The 22,914-nt window shown below is 45.5% G+C and overlaps 1 protein-coding gene across 6 annotated transcripts in view; it reads left to right on the plus strand.

Moving 5' to 3' along the window:
- MAPK9 (mitogen-activated protein kinase 9) overlaps nucleotides 1-22,639 on the plus strand; it is a 58,998-nt gene extending 36,359 nt beyond the window's left edge. For 2 of the 6 annotated variants that reach the window (XM_050794239.1, XM_050794242.1), the window contains 7 exons: nucleotides 8,030-8,195; nucleotides 9,673-9,744; nucleotides 14,480-14,662; nucleotides 16,429-16,553; nucleotides 17,542-17,605; nucleotides 19,211-19,282; nucleotides 20,944-22,639. In XM_050794239.1, coding sequence (XP_050650196.1) covers nucleotides 8,030-8,195; nucleotides 9,673-9,744; nucleotides 14,480-14,662; nucleotides 16,429-16,553; nucleotides 17,542-17,605; nucleotides 19,211-19,282; nucleotides 20,944-21,086 — 825 coding nt within the window. In that variant the 3' untranslated portion in view covers nucleotides 21,087-22,639. Of the gene's footprint in view, nucleotides 1-8,029; nucleotides 8,196-9,259; nucleotides 9,332-9,672; nucleotides 9,745-14,479; nucleotides 14,663-16,428; nucleotides 16,554-17,541; nucleotides 17,606-19,210; nucleotides 19,283-19,840; nucleotides 20,751-20,938 lie in introns of those variants that run through there. The other 4 variants (XM_050794244.1, XM_050794240.1, XM_050794243.1 and 1 more) reach the window with 4 other exon arrangements.
- The last annotated feature ends 275 nt before the right edge of the window (nucleotides 22,640-22,914 follow it).

Below are 22,914 nucleotides of genomic sequence, written 5' to 3' on the forward strand. Positions count from 1 at the left end.
ATTAGTCGTACTACATTAGGCCTTATTCATTTTATGAGGGGAAATGGTTTGCCTGACTTGTTCCCCCTTGGGCCCCGAGGTGAGCGGGAAGCAATGGCCTCCTGTCACTGGGGCCTCGTGCGAGCTGCAGCCTCAGAGGCCTTTTTTATGAAATAGTCGGTTCCTGAGCCCGAGTCAGATGGGGCCCAGAGAAGTGTTTGGTTTGCCCAGCATGAGGTATAGAAACCTAAGACGCCGTCAGAAAATGACCCCATTGCCGTCCCTCCCTCGTGCTCACCACCCCCACCAGCCTGGCGTCTTGCTGTGTCCTCCCTGTCACCTTGTTCCCTCGTGCTTCTCACATCCATGGCCTTGCCAGGCTCTCCCCACATCTGTGTCCATGTGGGAGAGTGAGGCACACTCACTGTGGGGAGGTTCCAAACATTGCACAGGTATATAAAGCAAAGAGGGAAACCCCCTCTTGCCCCTGCTCCCCGCCCCACCCCTGCCCACATCCCAGGAGGGGAGGAGCCCTAAGTTAACTATTCTGTGTGGACTGCACCATGCTTTGTCCCATCTACAGTACCAAGCACAAAGATAGACATACTTTTAATTTTGCCTATTAAAATGATTTAATACAAAACATAAATTTTAAATATTTGAAAGATAAAGTTTTGCCCATGATATCCCACCAAAGTATATACTTTATATAATTCAAAAAATGAAAAGCAAGTACCCCAACCCTGTGTTAGCACCAGGAGATGGCCAGTGAGAGCACGCTGGTGCATGTCCTGCCTCCCTCTGTTAACTGATGTTAATACCAACATATCTGTACTTATGTCCTTTTGAACTTACATGCTAATTTAAAGACAGGATCACCTTCTATATAACTGTAGCAACTTGCTAAACAAGTAGCTTGGTTTTTTTTTAATCAAGGATCAAATAGTTCTATTTATAGAACTATTATATATTTATAGTTCTATTAAATATTTATATTTATGAAAAACAGATTCCTCCACCTCCTCTTTTATTTCTCTCTCCCTAGAAGTAAACTCCTTCAGTTCATTTAGCTGATTATTTTGGTGTCTATTTCCATATTGAAAAAATATACTTAGCTCTTTCTTCATTGATCCTTTCTCAGTTTGGGGCATAAGATGCTGATTTAGTGGCTGGGCACGGTGGCTCACTCCTGTAATCCTAGCACTTTGGGAGGCTGAGGCGGGTGGATCACAAGGTCAGGAGATCAAGACCATCCTGGCAACACGATGAAACCCCGTCTCTACTAAAAATACAAAATATTAGCTGGGTGTGGTAGTGCACGCCTGTAATCCCAGCTACTCGGGAGGCTGAGGCAGGAGAATGGCATAAACCCAGGAGGTGGAGCTTGCAGTGAGCCGAGATCGCACCACTGCACTCCAGCCTGGGAGACAGAGTGAGACTCTGTCTCAAAAAAAAAAAAAAAAAAAAAAAAAAAAAAAAAAGATGCTGATTTAGCTTCTTACCAACCCATCCCTCACCCTTGGCCTTCCTCGCCCTCCTCCCGGCTGGCGGATGTGATGGTGTTTGGCTGACTGCATCGTCGTGCGCGTGGAAATGCTTTGGTACAGCAGACCTTCCCCTTTCCCCTTTCGGTCCCTGGAGTTAACAAACACTTACCTTTTGTTTGTTTGAGGTTTTTGTTTGTTTTGGGAGATAGTTTTCTATGTTCTTGTTGGTAATTCAGCCCTAACTCTTCTATCAGGCATCTAAATTTTCTCTTAGCACATGCAGATATTTTGGGTGTTTCATCAGTTTCATCTCTTCAGGAACCTCTTCCGCAGCCTCAGCCCTGTTCCCCGTTGCACTGACTGCCCCTGCACCTGCTTGAAGGGGCTGTCCTGGATCTCCCTTGGTGGTTTTCTGGGAATTTCCTTCATCTCCCTCCCATGTTGGATTCCTTGCTTGCTGTCCTTGTCTCTCAGATTACTCCCTTGTTTTGGTGGGAGACATCCTCCAAAAGCTTCCTAAAAATGCCACAGAGGAGAGACATTTTTTGAGGCCTCAAATGTCTGAAACTCTTTATTCTGCCCTCTCCCATGGTGAGTAGTGTGGTTGTGTGTAGAATTCTTAGTTACAGATCAGTTGCACTCAGAATGGCAGATGCAGTCCTGTGGTAGCGAGGCCCCTAGCATCGCCCCAGAGTGCCTTAGTGTCATCTGATGACTAATTTTTTTATTTTTTTTTTTAGACAGAGTCTCGCTCTGTCACCCAGGCTGGAGTGCAGTGGCATAATCTCGGCTCACTGCAAGCTCTGTCTCCCGGTTTCCCGCCATTCTCCTGCCTCAGCCTCCCGAGTAGCTGGGACTACAGGCGCCTGCCACCACGCCCAGCTAATTTTTTGTATTTTTAGTAGAGACGGGGTTTCACCGTGTTAGCCAGGATGGTCTCGATCTCCTGACCTCATGATCCACCTGCCTCAGCCTCCCAAAGTGCTGGGATTACAGGCGTGAGCCACCGCGCCCGGCCGATGACTAACCTTTTCTAAGTGCTGTGGTTTGGGGTTTTGGTTTGGTTTTATCTCTGGAAACTTTTAAACTCAGTTCTTTATTCCTTGTATTCTGAGATGTTTTGATGTATGCCTTGATATGGACATTTTTTCTTTAGTTTTGCTGGGCACTTGGCCTTCAGTCTGGAAGCACATGTTATAGAGGTCTGAGAAATTTATATCATTTCTTTCAGAATGTCCTCTTAACTCCATTCTGTATTCTTTTTCTCTGAAGCACGAGTTAATTGACACTCATTTGCTCTTAAAAGTTCCTTTTTACAGCATTCTTTTCTTGTTGCATGGATATACTATCATCTCTGAGGATAAGCTTTTGTTAAAGGGTTTTATCACTCCCTTCATTGTCTTTCTCTACCCAGAGTTCCTTTTTTAGTGTGTTAGGTCCCTCCCTGTCACACACAAGGCTTTCCCCAAATGTCTGGTTGGATCATGTTTAAGATTGAAGCATTAGGCCAAGCATGGTGGCTCATGCCAGTAATCCCAGTGCTTTGGGAGACTGAGATGGGCAGATCGCCTGAGGTCAAGAGTTCAAGATCAGCCTGGCCAACATGGTGAAACCCCGTCTCTACTAAAAATACAAAATTTAGCCGGGCATGGTGGCAGGCGCCTGTAATCCCAGCTACTCGGGAGGCTGAGGCAGGAGAATTTCTTGAACCCCGGAAGCGGAGGTTGTAGTGAGCCAAGATTACAACGTTGCACTCCAGCCTGAGCAACAAGAACGTGACTTCATCTCAAAAAAAAAAAAAAAAAAAAAAAAAAAAGATTGAAGTATTAGAAGCCAACTGGAAGTGCTGAGTGAATGGGTGGATTGTTAAAGAATGGGTGTCTCTTGGGCCACAGGCAGCTGCAGGTGTCGCCTTCTGTAGGTTTTTTCTCTGGGCACCATTTAATTTCTCTGGAAAAGGCCCTTCCAGTCCCTTGGTGGAGGGATGTAAGCCTGGCTGCTGGGGTACAGGGCTGTGGGGTGGGACTGGGCTTCTCATGTGGCAGAGTGCAGACTCTGGGCAGCCCTGTTGCAGGCAGGCCTCACCGTGCCTTCCCTGTTGGTGCCCACAGGACTGCGTGCTGCACCTGTGGCCCTGCACCTGGAAGCTGGGCATCAGTTTCTCTGCATGAAGGGCCAGCAGGAGTGAGGAAGGAGTGGAGCCTCACTTTTGGGATGGAGGTGGGGATCTGGGGTATCTAACTGCTACGTACTTGGACTTTCAATAAAAAGAAAACTCCGAGTGCTGACCTTGCCTCGTTCCGCCTCCATAGCACCTGTGGTTCACTTGCTGAGCCTTTCCTGGGTGTCGTGGCCATTTGTGGAGGTTGGCATTCCCTTCGCTCTGCCATGGCATTTGGTACGGTCCTGCAGCTTCCTGTCTCTGTAGAGTGGGGGCTTTTCGTGGGCAACATCAGCATGCCACGGGGGGTTACACAGGCGAGGGACCGGCTGGGAGAAGGAAGGGGGAGCAGCCGGAGGAGGCAGCGAATACCAGTTGAATGCGGTGCAGTCCTGGCCCCTCAAAGGGCCGGTCCAGACTTCGGTGCAGCTCTGAGGCCTCCAGTGTCACACAGGAACAGGCCTGCCTCAGCACCCCTGCCCAATCGGCCCCTGGCTGACAGCTCTGTGAGAGGTACACCCTGGCAGGGACAGAGGATGGGTGCAGACACCGCACTGGGCCGTCTGTCACTCCCACTCCTGTGGTGGGAGACCAAGGAGTGCGTTTCCGTGGCCCCCACAGTCCACCCTGGCCCCCTCAGCTCTACTTCTCCACATAAGTTGGGAGTGGCTTTCCTGTGGCGTCCATGGTTCTCTTCCTCAGGGGAACTCTGGAAGACAGAGGTTAGTGGGACACCCTATAGTCCCTGTCCCTGTGGTCTCTCTGCTGGCTCTCGCCCTTCCCCTTTCCTGTTATTCACACCCTCAGCTCTCACATCGGCAAGCCCCTGTGGCTTACCTGGCTTGTGTCCCGGACCTTCATTCCTGAGCCGTCTGTGTCTGGTGGCGCTCAGTGGGCCACAGGGTCCCAGCCACCCAGTGGCCGTCTGCCCAGCCCTCAGTGTGTGGCTGGAGCAGAGGCCCTTGGCAGTTGGAGTAACCCCCACACGAGTTCCTTGGCCTGCGAGTAAGTCATCACAACGAGGCCAGATGGAAACCTGAAACTGCCCCCAAGATAGCAAATCAAGAACAAGATCACACATGCAGGGCTCGGGTGGGTGGAAGAGATTCGTGCCACCATGGAAGCCTCAGGGGAGCGGGGACAGTGGTCTCCTGCATCCCCGTCTAACTCACTAGTCCAGCCCTTGAAGAAACTGCATGGATTCTGGCGAATGACTCTAGACAGCCACAGGCTTATGGCACTGGCAGTCCTGGCTGCAGCTGCTGTGCGGGTCGAGGTGCGGTTGCTGGAGCAGATTAATAAGGCCTCAGGTGCGGCGTATTGATCGGGCAAATGCATCCTCCACACTGCTTAGAAGAGAGGCCCAGACAGCACCCACACGCGTGCAGGCTGGACAGCAGTGTTCTCTTACAGCTTTGTTCTAAGGCTTTGCTAACGTTCCCACCCTCCCATAACATGACCAGAAGAGGACTGGCCCAGACTTCACTTCTGACCTGACCCCACAAACTCCGCAAGTGGAGGAGCCATGATAGCGTTTGGGGTCTTCGGGTTTCAGTGTCTACTTAGAGCTGTGTCCATTCATCCTCAAGAGTGCCTGGCTGTTCTCCTTACCCAGTGGACAGCCACAGCTACCTGTGGGGAAGGACCAGGGAAGGCCAGACAGTGGACACCTGTCAGGATGTGCTCCTTCCTGGGATACCTCTCAAGCAGTGGGTCTGGATCCCAGAGTTGAGCAGGCAGTGGGGGAGGTCAGCACCTGCCCCACTTGTGCTGCGGGTGTTGGGTTCCAGGCTCTTTGGTGCCCCACTCGTGCTGCGGGTGCTGTGGTGCCGTCACTGCTGCCCACAGAGTAGCGTTGGGTTCCAGGCTCTTTGGGAGCCAAGCCCCAAGCCAGGCATCACTTGGATCTTTACTTGGCATTTGTCATCTTTGTTCTGAGTGATTTTCAAGACTTGAAGGGGCATAACTGTCTTTCCTCTGCTGTCCTTGAAATTGAAGTGAGGTGTTGGGAAGTTGTCTCAGTTTGTATTTCGGGGGTGCCTAGAGAGGGTCCCAGGGTGCGGGGAGAGCTCTAGGAGCCCTGTGACCTCCTTAGCCACCTCCCCATTGGCCACACAGAGCACCCGTGCAAGCCTGGGATTCTGTCACCACAGTCTTCCAGCAGACGGCAGTGAAGTGTGCTTTTCCGGCTACATTAGTATGTGGTGACAGTTTTTTGACAGATGGCAGCGTCTTCAGATGAGCGTGTTTTCTGGCGCACTGGGGTTCGCGGAGCTGGCGGGCAGCCTGTGGAGATGGTTCCACTGCTGCGTCTGTCCTTGTAGAACCAGGCTGTCCTTGTCATCCTTGCTCCTGCGGCTGTGCTGTTAGTTCTGGGTGGGCTGGGCTTCGGGGCCTGCTGGCTGGTGAAGTGTGTGCATTTCACACCTCAGAAGTCAGCCTTCTGGAGAGAAAGTGCCCACGGCACACCCTCCGCGGCCTGAGGGAGCGCCTCTTTCAGCTTCTCCCGCCAGCACCACGGCTGCTTGCTTTCCATCGCTGCCACGTGATAGACTAAAAATGGGCTTTCATGTTGGGTTTTTAAAAAAGATTTTTGTGAGATTGAGCGTTATTTTATCTGTTAGTAATTTGTGTTCTGAAATGCCTGTTCTTGCCATGTTCTTTGATTTTAAAAAAGGAAACGAGAAACAAATTGGTTCATTTGGTCTTAGCTCCATGACCAGGTCCTCACAGCGGACAGTCCCTGGTTGAATGTGGGCTGCTTCTCCCCAGCTTTCCTTCGTGTGGGAGGCGGCCTGGCTTCTTCCTCTCAGGCCTTCGGGGTGTCTGCACAGTGCCCTGAGGTGGAATGGAGGCCTGGGGGCCAGGTAGAGATTGTGACTGCATTTTTAAACATTATATAGTGATCATTTAAATTTTACAGAATCTAGGAAGCCTAGAAATAGACCATTTAGCAGCACTGGAATGTGATTGTAACTGTTGTGAATGTTGAAATGGCTTCCTGCTTGCCCTGATAACAGCTCCACAGCCTTCACGGAGGCACACCTGCAACCCGCTTGTGGCCCATCAGTTGAGATGTCTTAAAGTCAGGTGTTAGGCAGTGTTACGGAACCTGCAACTCCCCAGGTAAAGGATCCTCACGCCTTACCCTGCGTCAGTGGCTTGGCAGTTTAACATTGCAGGTACACTGCTCTTGTGAAAAGAATGGATATGGGTTGTTTACAAGTCACAGTTTCTAGATTGAGTTTGCAGGCTGAAGTCCCCAGGCAAAAGTCAAATTCTTCAGGCCTGAGGAAGGGGCTGGGGTGGAGGATCAGCAGGAAGAAAGTCCCTTAGTTATGAGGGAAACGGTTGCAGAGGTTGTGTTAAGGCTTTGCAAGTCGGGTGGAACGTGATGCACGTCTTCATTCAGCAGGCACTTCCCAAGTGTCTGCTTGCGCCAGGCCTGCTTCTGAGCGCTGAGAGCACAGCCAGTGCCCTGCTCACACAGAGTCAGCCCTGGGGAGGGGAAGAGAGGTGGCAACTGGAACATGAGCAGGTGAGTTTTTGTGCCACGTACAGATGGAGATGGCAGCACCAGTGCTGGTGGGTCCTTGTGGCGGAGGTGAGAAGCCTGGAGGTGGATGATCATGGAATTGCTCTTCCAAGGAGAGAAAGAGCCATGGGAAGATTCCAGGTTGGGAGGATTCTGGACCTGTGCTGTCCAGTATGGCAGCCACTAACCACAAGAGGCTGTGGAGCACCCAGGATGTGGCCATGCCACATTTGTGAAATACATACTGGACTTCAGAGGCTCACTACCAAAAAGAGAATGTAAAATATCTCAGTATTTTTCTTATGTTGATTACATTTTGAAATGATAATATTATGGATATATTGGGTTAAATAAAATACACTGTATTAGGATTTCACCTATTTCTGTTCATGCTGTTGAACATGGCTACTAGAAAATGTACATTATACACATCGTTCGCATTCTGTGACATTGTCTATGGAACAGCACTGCCCTGGACTGATGGTGAGCATGAGGACCTTAGCAGAAGAGAGTCAGAGTGTTGGGGAGCTCAAGTCCAGGTGTGGAGAGCGGGAGGGGGCGCGTGTGCTGGACATGTAGATGCATGGATGGAGGGTAGATAGGACAGCCTGAGGGCCTGCGAGACCACAGAACGGGCAAAGGAGAGCCATGAAGGTTTCCACTGAGGGCGAGGGGCACCATCTGACCGCTTTAGGCTGATTTATTTTAGTTTCAATTTGAGAGTAAGATTTTCCAAAATTGTTCCCAAATCTCAGAGTTCTGTTCACTCCCTGCACTCTCACACTGGCTTCACAACCCTCACGGATGCGAAGTCGTTTATTTAGTGTGCTTCATTCATTAGACTAATTTAACCCGTTGCTTTCCTAGGATTTGAAGCCTAGCAACATCGTTGTGAAATCAGACTGCACCCTGAAGATCCTTGACTTTGGCCTGGCCCGGACGGCCTGCACCAACTTCATGATGACCCCTTACGTGGTGACCCGGTACTACCGGGCACCCGAAGTCATCCTGGGTATGGGCTACAAAGAGAACGGTGAGTATAGCCAGGGCTGGAGGAGGCTGGGATGTTTAGAAACTGCTCTAGTGGTGGTCTCGAGTTTTCTCTCTTTCCTTTGAACTATATGATGTATACTGTGGGGACTGTTACGCATAGAATATAGCATGATCCAGAGATAAGAAATAATTAATTGTGTTTTTCCATTGGTTAAAATCATTCTCTCTTAAACATCCACTTTTAAAATTAGTATTTTTGAACTTTTTAATCAGTTTAACCTACCTGCAGCCAAGTGTGCAGATCCTGAGTGTGCAGCTCAGCTGACGTTAGCACACCCACAGCACCCGCAGCTCTGGCCTCCCCTTGGCCCCTCCCCGTCGCAGCACACGGGGCTGGCCAGTCTCCTGATCGCCAGTGCCCTGGATCAGCTTTATTTGTTGGTCTGCATATTGGTGTTTTGAATTTGATATAAATGGAATAATACATGTTCTCATGTAAAATTGGTGTTTTTTACATCAAAACTTAGCTTATTCTAGCAATATCAGAGCTCTTTGAAACTTGGCTTTTAGCAAATTTGTTGAAAATAACGAAATCTCGCTTACTTGTTTTTAAAAAGACTGAAAGTTTGCCCAGGTCATCTGAAATGAGTTTTGCCGCAGGTTCATCTTGCTGCGTTGTAGCTTGTGTTCTCGCCCTGAGAGGCACAGCTCTATGTGCTTCCTGTGGAGGAGAGAAAACTTGATCCCCTGTTCACTTGTCCCCTCTGCCCACCAGCAGGGCATTTAGAGGGCTCTGCTGTCTGTCTGGGGCCTGGGCCCCACAGATGAGGGTGGGCACTGTGGAAGTCTGGGCTCCTCTGGCAGGGCCTCACCTGCAGTCCTACAAGCCGGCCAGCCTGCGCCAACAGTCAGTTCCCCCATGGAGTGCTGCTGCCTTTCTGATGGGCAGTCTAGAAAGTGATCGCTCAGGAGGTGTGGTGTCAACAATGCACAAAGGCTGTCACTGGCAAGCTAGTGACATTTACTGGGTTTGTCTCTGGGAGGGGGTTTGGAGAAAAGGGATGTGGGACTCTAGCTGGTTTTTAATCCCCTGGTGTTTGGTAGTGGACATCTGGTCTGTCGGGTGCATCATGGCAGAAATGGTCCTCCATAAAGTCCTGTTCCCAGGAAGAGACTGTATCCTTCACGGGGGACCTGGCACTTGGCCATGGAGGCTGGGGGTGGGCATGTGACCCTGAAAAGCTTTGTGTTCACAGGCACTTCTTGTTTCTGGTTTTTTGTTTGTTTGTTTGTTTTAAGCTATAAAGTATTGGACTCTTTGGCACTAAAACCCCAGATTGCTACAAACTGAAGGCTAAACTAGAGGTCAGCAATCATTCATATTGTGTAAAATTTCACCCTTAGCTAGCAATTTATTTTTCCATATTTGTGTGTTTAGTGCACTGTTAGAATTCCTTTTCCTCACCTTTGTTTTGTTCATGACACTTCATAATTTTATCATTTCATTTTATTTTCAGTTGATATCTGGTCAGTGGGTTGCATCATGGGAGAGCTGGTGAAAGGTTGTGTGATATTCCAAGGCACTGACCGTATCCTTCCCCGCGACCTTGGCCCCGCCATGCTTTCCATAATGCCTCAGGCAGCATGACCACCTGCTTACACGGGCGCTCACGAGGACAATGTCGTAACCACGCCAGACTGTGTTCTAAGGGGGGCTTGACTATATTTGTTAATTAGCGTCACAAACCAAGTGGTTCAATTTTATTCTTTATTTTTAACTTGACTACCTGTGATGATTTTGAGAGTTAGAGTTAAGTTAAATCAATTATATTAGCTTAATTTTACCAAAAATAGCTGGACATATAGAAGAAATTATTTACTCTTTGATAAGTATATTCTGATATTTAAATGAAAATACTGTATTATTTAGTTTATCCCATTAATTTAACTAGGAAAGATGCTATCTAAATTTAATAGACTCATGTACTTGTGTGCTTTAATTAAGTACTATTTTGTTAGTTACTGGTATGCATTGAAATATTTTCCCCCAAAGTAAGAACTGAAGCACATTATAAAAGACCTAAGTGAAAGAGATTAAAATGAAAATTTTGTGAGGAACAATATGTTAAACTTTCTTGTTTGTTACTGTGCTGACATTTTGTAGAATTTAAAAAAAAATCTGGTGGGTTATTTTGTGACACACTGGGGAAGTCAAAATACATGTAAAATGAAAGAGATAAACTCATACTGTAGTCAGCAAGTCATGTTAGATATACAGCAGAAAGGAGAATAACTAATTGTTACGATAGCCTTCTTTCCTCATTTGCCATTCTTCCATCCTTAGTATTTTTTACCCTAACATGGTTCTTCACATCTTCCCTTTTTCATTTGTGTTTTAACCACTTAGTTTTTCATTAGTCTTTGGCTTTGTTTTCGTTACGAAAGTTGAAATTGGTCTCCATCCTTGGGCAGATTGATGGCTGCTTTTAAGGAAAGCGAGCTCTGTGGTCAGTGTTTTGTGTGTATCTTAGGAAGAAAATTTCAGATTTTAATAAGTTCATCAGAGTGGTCTCCTTATAACATAAATTCTTCACAATGCAAACTTGAAATGAAAATATTTTTATTCCTCTCATTTTATTTACTTTTCTTTACATTTTCTGTATCATAGATTATATGTCGTTAAATATTTTATTTGTTCTAGTAAATTTTCTAGCAGTTTCTATAGCCTTACCTCAGATTCACTTGTTTCAACCTATAAATAAGGAAGTCTTTATTTTGCAAGTGAACTTAATTAAAAAGGGAAAGTTGAGGAATTAAGAGACTAATAATTTAGAAATATATACTTAATGTTCAGTTTGTCTCAATTCTTATTCATTTTGTGCCATTCCTTGTTTTATTAAGAAATGTTTTCTTCAAAAAGTACAAAAATGAAAAATGTGAGTACTTTTTGGTGCATTTTAGTAAGTAACTTAAAATTCCTGCTTTACATATTAATATTAATGTCAGTAATTAATGGTGTTATCTATAAGGTTACCTTGTTATTCCCAAAAGTCACACACAATTTAACATCATTTTTCTAAAGAAAATTTTGCCAGCTCTTTCAAGTATTAGATTGAAATTTGGGAGATAGAAAAAAGTTGCAGAAATCAGACTGAGGGTCTCAGAGATTTGCTTTAATGTGTGACCTGGGGTAGAAAAGGAACTCCTGTCCCTGTGGTGGCCTATGAGAAAGAGAAAGCTTTCGCCAGGCTACCTCGGGCTCCAGCTCAGACTCCTCCCCTCGGCAGCCAAGCATTCTTGAGAAATTTAGGGCCTCTCTGAGCCTTGGTTTCCCCTTCTGTAAAATAGGAGACCTGCAGTCTGCCTGCAGCTTCACGAAAATTAGACAACAGGGTCCACTGAGCTTGCTGGAATTACTGTTCCCCTTCCCCCAGCCCTCCCATCTGTCCCCTGTCCCTCCCATCTGTGGGATGCTGGGGTGCAGGCCTCTCAGGGAATCTGTGGGGCTTCTCCCACAACTGGTTTAATTTCTAGTCCTTTATCATTAATCCAGCAGATATTTCTCTCACCTGCCCATTTCTGGGTGCCTAGTCTGACTTAGATGCAAAGAGGCTCCTCCCAGCTGCTAAATTGAGGCTGGATCATCAAGGGCAGGGCAGAGCAGGAGACCAGAGCAGAGGCTGCCATCATCCAGAGGAGAGGCGGAGGCCCCCAGCAGGCTGGGAGGGTGCGGCCGGGGAGATGGAGGCAGAGGCCCCCAGCAGGCTGGGAGGGTGCGGCCGGGGAGATGGGCTTGTACTCTGCTTTGAAGTTGGACCCTTCAAGGAGCCTTGCTAGGGTTTGGAGATGTCTGTTAGACAGTGGAATTCAGGGGCAAGGTCTGGGATAGAGAGATCAAAGTGGGTGTCATCCATCTGTTGGTAGCCTTGAAGCCTAGGACTGGTAGCAAGCGCTTGCAGGGGAGGAAGAGACCAGAACCCAGGACTTAGCCCCCTTGAGGTGGAGGGACAAAGGGAATAGGGAAGGAAATGGAGAAGGCACTCCAGCGACCCCTCCTCCTAGAGCGTGGTGACAGAGGGAGGGTCATTCACATGAGATGAGGACAGAGGACTGGCCACTGGGCTTCGTGTTGGCTGCTGGCAGCCATGATGGGCACAGCATTTATGGAGTGGAGGGAAGAAAGCCTGATGGGAGTATGTTTGAGAGAAAATGAGAGGCTGGGAATTAGAGACACAAGTATAGGCAACTCTTTTTTTTTTTTTTTTTTTTGAGACAGAGTCTCACTCCATTGTCCAAGCTGGAGGGCAGTGGTGTGATCTCGGCTCACTGCAGCCTCCACCACCCGGGTTCAAGCAATTCTCTGCCTCAGCCTCCCGAGTAGCTGGGATTACAGGTGCCCGCCACTACGCCCAGCTAATTTTTGTATTTTTAGTAGGGCTGGGGTTTCACCGTCTTGGCCCAGCTGGTCTTGAACTCCTGACCTTGTGATCCACCTGCCTTGGCTTCCCCAAGTGCTGGGATTACAGGTGTGACCCACCACACCCGACCGACAGCTCTTTATGGAAGTTTTGCTGCAAATAGGAATAAGATAGAGCAATAGGTAGTGGGGGCCAAAAGCAGGCAGCTACTATGTTAACACAGGAGAAAACACTGTCAGTTACCAACGTGATGGAATGTACTGGTAGAGTGTAAAACGTTGATGATGTTGGAGAAGGAAGAGTTGAGGGAGCTCTTCCTTGGGTAAGCACGAGGGTTAGTCTAGAGCTGGGCAGGCTAGGTGTAGCCGGGAGCCCAGTTGGTTGCTGTGTGGCAAATGGCACACAGATGCTGGGTGGGTGCATCCTGGGGAGTCTGTGGGAGTGAGCATACAGAAGAGGTATCAAAAGTATAAGGCGGGCCAGGCGCGGTGGCTAACACCTATATAATCCCAGCACTTTGGGAGGCCGAGGCAGGCAGATCACTTGAGGCCAGGAGTTCAAGACCAGCCTGGCCAACATGGCAAAACCCCATCTCTGCTAAAAATACAAAAATTAGCCGGTCGTGATGGCAGGTGCCTGTAGTCCCAGCTACTTGGGAGGCTGAGGCAGGAGAATCACTGGAGCCCGGGAGGTGGAGGTTGCAGTGAGCCGAGATCGTGCTACTGCACTCCAGCCTGGGCGACAGAACGAGACTATATATATATATATATGTATGTGTATGTGTGTGTGTGTGTGTGTGTGTATATATTATATATGGCAGAAGGAAAAAGTGTGAGAACAGTTTTCACATTTTGGCTAAATAGGTAAATAAAATGTGGACATAATTCTGATTTGACAACATGTATGAAACAGGAGTAAGAAGGAGAATTTGCTAGTGAATTGAAGGCCAGAAACCCATTTCCTGAGCAGGTCTTTGGAAGTATAACATTTTGGAAGAACTGAGTTCATGTACCGGTTCCCTAGGTTATTTCATGGTCATGTAAGTTCATTTTTCTAAGACATGCCTCAGTGAGCACTTTTTGAAGCTGCTGTTGATGCTGTTTTTTTCTCGCTTGCATTCTCTTGTATAGTTGAGTACGGTTCCAGTATCACTTTCCCACATGTAATCCTAATTATCCCAAGCCTAACAAGCACCCTGTGGAACAGGCAAAGCTGGTAATGTCTGCATTGAGCAAAGAAGGAAATGGACCCCTAAGGAAGCTTGACTTTCCTGACACACTGTGAGTGTTGAATGCAGAGTTGAGTCTGAAACCCAGGTCATGCACTTTGAAAGGAAATAAAATGCATTACCTCGGTATTGCAGTGATGGTTGGGAAGAGTCCATTCCAAGTAAAGCAGAGTATCGTTTGAAAGCTGTCAGTGGGCTCAGTCTAAGCCCAATTGGTTGGTTCCCCGGCTGTAAAGTGAGGAGGTCAGACAGGTCTCTCACAGGTCCCTCGAGATCCTCTGTTCTTCAGAGAGCTGTGAATGAATCTAAGGTAGCATTAGTATGAAAACTGATTTCAATTTGCTGATGTAATGTTTATCTAGTTTCATGTTTAATCATTTTTGCCATAGGTATTCTTAGTTACAAGATCAACTTTATTTTGAACTAGAGTGGGAAGGTGTGTAGACTTCATTGTGTTGATTTAATAAGCTGTGTCATAGTTTATGAAGATGCAGAGTGGAAGAGTTTTTAAAAATAGTGTAACTTGGAAACCCAAACCTTATTTGAATATTATTTGGAAATTCTGCTGCTGATCCGGTGGGGTGGCCTAGCCGATAGGTGTAAAGATGAGTCAAACGCTGCTGCATGTGCTGTGAATACGAGGCACTCCAGTTGTATTTTCCTCAAGAGACTCCTTAGATATTGATCAGTGGAATAAAGTTATTGAGCAGCTTGGAACACCATCAGCAGAGTTCATGAAGAAACTGCAGCCGACTGTGAGGAATTATGTAGAAAACAGACCAAAGTATCCTGGAATCAAATTCGAAGAACTCTTTCCAGACTGGATATTCCCATCAGAGTCTGAGCGAGACAAAATAAAAAGTAAGATACCCTTTTTTTCTTAGACTTGTGTTTTGTAATTCAGGTGGCGCTTTCAGTCTTTCATGTTTGTATTCTAAAAACCTGTGAGTTTTGGGAGAGAAAGTCATTTTAGGCCAGAAGTCTGAGGTATGAAGGCACTGAGGAGAGAAAGCTTAAAGGTCTAGAAGCTTTATCCTCCATAACATGGCTTAATTGAAGCCTTTGGCCAAAATAAAAATCATCAAATCAGTCTGAAAGAATCTTGTTACAGTTACAGCAACTGGAATTCACAAAGTTTTCAGGTGAAAAGAACCCTTGCATGCAGATTCTAGAGTCGGAGCCATGTGACAGTCACTCGATAGAAAAGGTCCTCCCCACCTCCTCCTGCAGCCTTTACTACGGTGTGATTGCTTAAGGAGAAATAAGAGATTTGATTCTGTCCACATTAAGATTAAGGTAAACTGGGCCGGGCGCCGTGGCTCACGCCTGTAATCCCAGCACTTTGGGAGGCCGAGGCGGGCGGATCACGAGGTCAGGAGATGGCGACCATCCTGGCGAACACGGTGAAACCCCGTCTCTACTAAAAAGACAAAAAATTAGCCGGGCGTGGTGGCGGGCACCTGTAATCCCAGCTACTCGGGAGACTGAGGCAGGAGAATGGCCTGAACCTGGGAGGCAGAGCTTGCAGTGAGCCGAGATTACGCCACTGCACTCCAGCCTGGGCGACAGAGCGAGACTCCGTCTCAAAAAAAAAAAAAAAAAAAAAATTAAGGTAAACTGTACCTTAATCAGAAAACCCTCAGTCATTCCTGTGCTTACTCAGGTTGTGAACTTCAATTGCCAAAACCTAGGTGATCCTTATATTTAACTAAGTTATTGAACTTGTTTTTGTTTTTTTTTTTTCTAAATACCAATCTGTAGATTTAAAAAAAAAAAAAACTGTAAGTTGCCAGCACTGTATACAGCTAGGCCAGCCAGAAGCATCTGTGAGTGTTTCATCCTGTGGGAATGTGAGATTGTTGCACGGTTTAAAAAGTCTGTTCTAATTTCATTTTGATGTGACTTAGAGAAAAATACTCCCCCGTGCCTCATGCCCACACCCTGGGCAGTGCCACCCGCAGCTCGGCAATTGCCACCTTCCTTGCTGTGGTTTCCCAGCCTTGGGCCCTGCCCAGACATTGGTCTGAGGCTGCCTGGTGCTCTTCCCCACCACCCTGGGGGCCCAGGTTTCTCTTCCCCTCGCAGATCCAGAGGCGTAAAACCACATTTGGAAACCTGGTTTGTCATGAAAGTGGCCATCTGACTTTTTCTTAAAAATGTTTGGGTTATGGCCAGGCGCGGTGGCTCATGCCTGTAATCCCAGCACTTTGGGAGGCCGAGGCAGGCAGATCATGAGGTCAAGAGATCGAGACCATCCTAGCTAACATAGTGAAACCCCATCTCTACTAAAAAAATACAAAAAATTAGCCGGGCGGGGTGGCGGGCGCCTGTAGTCCCAGCTACTCGGGAGGCTGAGGCAGGAGAATGGTGTGAACCCGGGAGGCGGAGCTTGCAGTGAGCCGAGATTGCGCCACTGCACTCCAGCCTGGGCGACAGAGCGAGACTCTGTCTCAAAAAAAAAAAAAAAAAAGTTTGTGTTATATTCATCTTGAACCTATCAAACGTTTCTCAAAATTAATACATCTTTGTTCTGTCTGTGCTGTCGTATTTAGTTCTTTATTGTATGATTCTCTTTGTTTCATATTAACAGCATTAGTGTATTAATCTAATCTTTGTTGTCACCCTAGCCAGTCAAGCCAGAGATCTGTTATCGAAAATGCTAGTGATTGATCCTGACAAGCGGATCTCTGTAGACGAAGCTCTGCGTCACCCGTACATCACTGTCTGGTATGACCCGGCCGAAGCAGAGGCAGTGAGTATCTGTTTTGAAAAGACTTGTATGTGGAGGCCGGGCTTGTATTTCCTTGGATCTTGTCTGCTCGTCCAGAGCGGCTACATATGGGTAGCAAGTTCTCCATCTGGGGCTCCCAGTTACAAAAAGGCCAAGTGCTGTCTGAGGCCTGGGCCGCTTTGCTCGGAGGACCTCAGGAATGAACTTACGCTTTGGTGATACCAGTCTCCATTTTGCAAAGGCTGCTGTGAGCTCATAGTTTATTAAGCATCTGTTCTGTGCCATTGGCTTTGGTTACATCCTCTTGTTTAGGCCAAGAGGCTGAGCAGCTTGCTGAAAAATCACACGTCTGTGTATCCTTCCCTAAAGGCCTTGTGCCTCCTGGCTCTCCCGCTGGAGGAGCTCCACTCTGAGTTCGGTGCTCACGTGCGTGTTTCTGTGTCAGCGCTGGTGTGAGTGAGCTTTAGCTGTGAGGGAGATCACTGCGTAGTGGCGGGCTTCCTTCGTGCCATGAGTGACACACATGTTTATGGCATGGCCTGTGGTTTTGCCATCAGTTTAAACGTTGTTTTATATAAAAAGAATCCAATTTATAAGCAGACTTTTGTAACAGTCCATTTATGAGTTGGACTTTGGGTTTGGGAGTTCTCACATGAAGAACATGTAAAATTTGTTCTAAGAAACAGCAGTACCTTCCATAGCTGCCTGCACAATGCCTTGTCCATGATGGGTCTCGGGAAACAGCCTGTGATGGGCAGATGTCTGTGTTTTGAGGTCAGGTGATTATTAAGAGGAACATAGTAACTCTTTTTTGGTTAACTTTTTCATAATTATTTTGATCCCAAAGCTGATCCAATATTGTATGACAAATCTTTATTAAACCATGTGTTGAATTAAACTAAATCCATATCATAAATAGAGTAGAAGTCTTCCAAGCGATTTTACCTTTTTTAGTGCCTCATTTTTTTTGAGGCATTACTATTGACTTTACATATGATTTAATTTTTAGCCACCACCTCAGATTTATGATGCCCAGTTGGAAGAAAGAGAACATGCAATTGAAGAATGGAAAGGTAAAGATGGAGCTTATTTTGATCCTTCCTTAGGACATTTCTTCCAGTCCTGTAAAGCAGAGGCTTTTCATTTTGTGACATTTCCCTTCAGGAAGGGGCAAGAAACGCTGCGACCCACTTAGCCTCTTTCTCCCCAGTTTCCAATAGAAAAAGGACTTGAAGAGAACAGAGTTAGAGAGGAACATGTATCAATTTCTTATCATTTGCTTCAAGAGGGAAAAATAGTATTTTTTTCATGGCTTTTCACATATCGGTTTGTAAACTGAGCTTAGTAATTGCATCACACTTACATTGATAACATGTTGCAAATTTCAGGTGACACCAGTTCACAGGCTGCATGTTACCTATAGAATTCCCAGTGTGTGCAGATATGGGGAGCCAGGGCTGGGGGTCATGTGAACTTCTGCCTGCTTTTTTTAAGCCGTGTAGTTGTACATATGTTTTAAAATCTAGTTTGGGGGAAACTGCAGATTGAAAATATGCAAATAGGTATTATTACCACTGTAAGATTAACCAGACCACCCACAACAAACTGCACCTATAATGAAGAGGTTGGCCTGACAATTCTTCATTAAGAAGCGGCATCAGTAGTAACTGAGAACCACAGTCAGAGTGAGTCAGCACTGAGGGTGGGTCCTGCCCCAGGGCCCTCCTGGAGTGCCGGTTGCCTGTGTGAGCCTGTGCTCAGCAGTGCATGCTCACAGCACACTCACTGGCCTCCGTAAATGGTTGCAACGCGCTAATGCTGGTTTATGAATACTGAAATTTTAGGAATCCCTAATCACTTACTTAGTAGGTAATTAGTTTTTCTTACAAATGAAAGTTGAAGAAAACTGAAGTTGAAACAAGGAAAAGACTTAGGCGTGTGGATTCATTTCTGGCCAGTGTCGGGGGTTCCTAGCCCACATGTGGATGCCGGTTACCTTTGGAAAACCCCAAGTAACTACATAGAGAAACATATTGAAATGGATGTGAGAGTATCCAATCCCTTACAGTGTTCTGTGGGAGCCAGTCCACTTCATACAGCCCCTTGTGGATCCAGAACCACCCCACGTTTTGCTCCCTTACTAGCTGCATGGAAAAGATGGGATGTAGTCCAGGCGCAGTGGCTCACACCCGTGATCCCAGCACTGTGGGAGGCCAAGGCGGGCAGACGGCTTGAGGCCAGGAATTCAAGACAAGCCTAGCCAACGTAGCGAAACCCCATCTCTACAAAAACTATAAAAATTAGCCAGGCATGGTGGTGAACACCTGTAATCCCAGCCACTTGGATGGCTGAGGCATCCAGGAGGTAGAGGTTGCAGTGAGCCAAGACTGTGCCACTGCACTCCAGCCTGGATGACAGCATGAAACTGTCTCAAAAAAAAAAAAAAAAAAAAAAAAAAAAACCCAAAGAAAGAAAGAAAAGAAAAGATATAATGTATCAAAACATGAATATTTTGGTCCACTTAGACTATATTACTGAATTGACTCTTATCTTACAATTAAAAATAACACATTGGAGTGCCTTTGGAGTGATTCCAGTTGATTTGGAAGCAGAGTTTAGAGATACAATGAAACTGTTTAGAAACTGATTAAGCATTTTAACTTGTATTTTTATTAAAGAGCTAATTTACAAAGAAGTCATGGATTGGGAAGAAAGAAGCAAGAATGGTGTTGTAAAAGATCAGCCTTCAGGTTAGTGATTGTTTTAATTGATTGTATGATATTTTTCTTACCTTATTCAGCTTTTCTTTTTTGAGACAGTCTCACTCTGTCACCCAGGCTGGAGTACAGTGGAATGATCTCTGCTCACTGCAACCTCCACCTCCTGGGTTCAAGTGATTCTCCTGCCTCAGCCTCCCAAGTAGCTGGGATTACAGGCACGTGCCACCACGCCCGGCTAATTTTTGTATTTTTAGTAGAAACGGGGTTTCACTGTATTGGCCAAGCTGGTCTTGATCTCCTGACCTCGTGATCCGCCCGCTTCAGCCTCCCAAAGTGGTGGGATTACAGGCGTGAGCCACTGCACCTGGCCTCTTTCCCTATTCATCTTTTATAAATGGCAGCAGCATGTTTGAAACGCCAGCCTGGCTAGCATCAGATTTAAAAACCACTGTATGAATAGCCACCCTTTTTGGCTTGTCATAGTGAAGGGGGTGGTGGATGGCATTTTACTGATGTGCCAGGCACTGAACTTCCTTATAAACATTTCTCTTTCATCTTTGCAACGATTGCTGTCACGTCCATTTACAGATGAAATGGAATTTAAAGCCTTTTCAACGTTGATAACCCTTTGTACTGGTCCCACCCAAAATGCCAATCTAAGTAAAATGGAATTTGGTTTTCTCTTGAGAAAATTGTTCATATCATTCTCCCATTTTTCTACTTGATCTGCCGATCTTGATAGTGGTGGAAGCCTGCTGACCAGGTGGTTGTACGATTATGAGAGACTCTGATATTAGTGGTATTCACTTACGTCTGCAGGATTCTTCCCGTTTACTAAATGAAACGCTCAAGTTATATTTATTGTCTCTCTCCCACTCCCACTGGAAAGCACACATGCGTGGGGATGTGCAGAGAGCACAGCTTACTTTTTATTCTTGAATTTTATATTCAACATGACGTATGTGTCAAGCATCTAGAGATTATATAACTTCAGCAAGAACTTAAGTGCTTGTTAACTAAGCACAAATTTATGACTGCAGACGTCGATCTCAGAGAGTCTGCATGTTGTATTTTTATTCACACCAGACTAAAATATAGATAGTAGGAAGTAGAATAGTTTCATTTGCTTTAAAAGATTAAAATGTCAGTTTTCTGGAGGTACAAAACAATAAAAAATACGAGGCCACTAATTTTTTTCCTTTTTCTAGTATATAGTCTTTATTGCAAAAGATTTATTTGAATGTTGATGCTTTCTTTTCTGTAGATTTAGTGTTTATGTTATAAATTGTTATAATTCAAGTGTCTGGTGACACTTGAATTCGATTCAGGCTTAAGCTTTTGTGATACTGCATTTTCAGATAAATATAGCTGTTTCCTTTTGATGTCTGCTTGAAAGCAGCGGTTATTTTTTAAGTAGCTAACATGATTATACATGGCCACATATATGTTTAGCCACTGAGAAGAAAAGAAGAATCTTGCAAGGAAAGACATAGGAATATGGGACTCTGGGCCCAAAGAAAGACTCAAGGAAAAGTTCAGAAAGTCCAGCTGACTAACTTCTTGTTTATGCTCATAGTTAGGATTGGGAAACTGCAAAAGGACAGAGCCGAGAAATGGCCTGAAGTCTCGTTGCCTGGATTTGCAGCAATGTCGTGCCTCAGATTTTATTATATTTGGTTTTCTTAGCACAGATGCAGCAGTAAGTAGCAACGCCACTCCTTCTCAGTCTTCATCTATCAATGACATTTCATCCATGTCCACTGAGCAGACACTGGCCTCAGACACAGACAGCAGTCTTGATGCCTCGACGGGACCCCTTGAAGGTTGTCGATGATAAGTTAGAAATAGCAAACCTGTCATCATTGAAGGAACTCTCACCTCCATGGGCCTGAAATGCTTGGGAGTTGATGGAACCAAATAGAAAACTCCATGTTCTGCATGTACGAAACACAATGCCTTGCCCCTACTCAGATCTAATAGGATTGCCTGCTTAGATGATAAAATGAGGCAGAATATGTCTGAAGAAAAAAAGTGCAAGCCACACTTGTAGAGATTTTGTTCAAGATCATTTCAGGTGAGCAGTTAGAGTAGGTGAGGTTGTTTCAAGCTGTAATAGTGACAGTTTCTCATCATCCGTAACTGTTGAGAGGTGTGTGCATGTGACCACAGATGCTTGCTTGGACTTGCCCATCTAGCACTTTGGAAATCAGTATTTAAATGCCAAATAATCTCCCAGGTAGTGCTGCTTCTGAAGTTATCTCTTAATCTTCTTAAGTAATTTGGTGTCTGTCCAGAAAAGGTTGATTTATGTGTATTAATTGGCCGTCATGATGTTATCATATCTTATTCCCTTTTGTGCTATGATTTATTCTATCTTTTGTATTTCAGAAGACATATTAATTAAATCTATTTAATAAATAAAAATATATAGCTTTTCTTAAATTTGTGATGTTTGGGGCTGAGAATTATCACGGCTAAAACCAAGACACTCATGTGGACATCTTGTTTTCTTTAAATTGTCTTGTCTGGGATGATTGTACATCCAGCTTTACTGCACGATAAAATTTTAAGTTTTGCTTAGTGCTGCTTGAAATCCTAGCTACCTTATCTCTTTCTTCTTAGTCTTCTAGACTTACTATGAATTTAAAATTCTACCTAGAACTTCACCTTCTTTGTTAGGCGTGTAACACTCCCTCTTAATAAGATGATGGCAGATAGATTCCTGCATCCATGGCCTAACGCTGGAGTAGAATCTTACAGAATGGTCCCTGGAGACCACTGCAGACATTCCCTCAGTGCTTCCTTTGCCAGAGACTGACCTGGGTCCTTTACTTACCTCCCCTCATTCACTTTCCCTCTGCCAATACCATATTCTTGATTTTCTTTCTTCACTGGAAGAAAGCGGATAAATTCCTCTTTGGTCTGTTTTCAGAGGCCAGGCTGATTCAGATGCCTGTTTTTTGCTATTGCTTTCCATTGTTTGGGGGCATTCCTTTTCACAAGGGAAAGCCGTGAATGTTCTGGGAAACTCTTCAGAGGATATGAAGGAAATACTTAAAGAGTAATGATTAACCATTGAATATTTTCTGATTTAAAACTGCTCACCTGAAATTGATACTTTGAGACTTTCCGATAAGTAAATGATTCAGAACTCATTCAGATACCGAGTGTGTTAAGTGTCACTGCAGAAACGGAGCTATGACGATCACATTTTGCTGCCTGTGCCCGTGTTTTTCCCTTGAGCTTATTTTCTTGCTGATTCATATCTTGTGTTCAATTATTTTGGAAGCTTTTCAGTCAACATTCTCTAGACTGTGTTCTGAGGAGGAACTGTGATGAGAAAGTGGGTTCTAGATATGATCTAAAGTGCATGGCTCTCTCTGCACCCGTTATGTCCTGTCGGTTGGTCGAATCACTGGAAACTGGAACCCTTGATTAGCAAAACTAATATTGAAATAAGAAATAGTTCTTTTGTATTGTCATTTAGACACTTTCAAATACAAAATGGTAATAATAACTTGGATTGAGGCAGAAATACCTATTGTATGGCTGTCTTATCTATCTACTCTGTAATACACATTCTTTTAAAAGACTTCACTAAATCTATCTTTAAAAGGAAAAACAAAAGGGAGAGGTTGAAAATGCACGAGTTGCCCCGCACT

This window comes from Macaca thibetana, chromosome 6, assembly GCF_024542745.1.
Source record: "Macaca thibetana thibetana isolate TM-01 chromosome 6, ASM2454274v1, whole genome shotgun sequence".
Lineage (NCBI taxonomy): Eukaryota > Metazoa > Chordata > Mammalia > Primates > Cercopithecidae > Macaca > Macaca thibetana.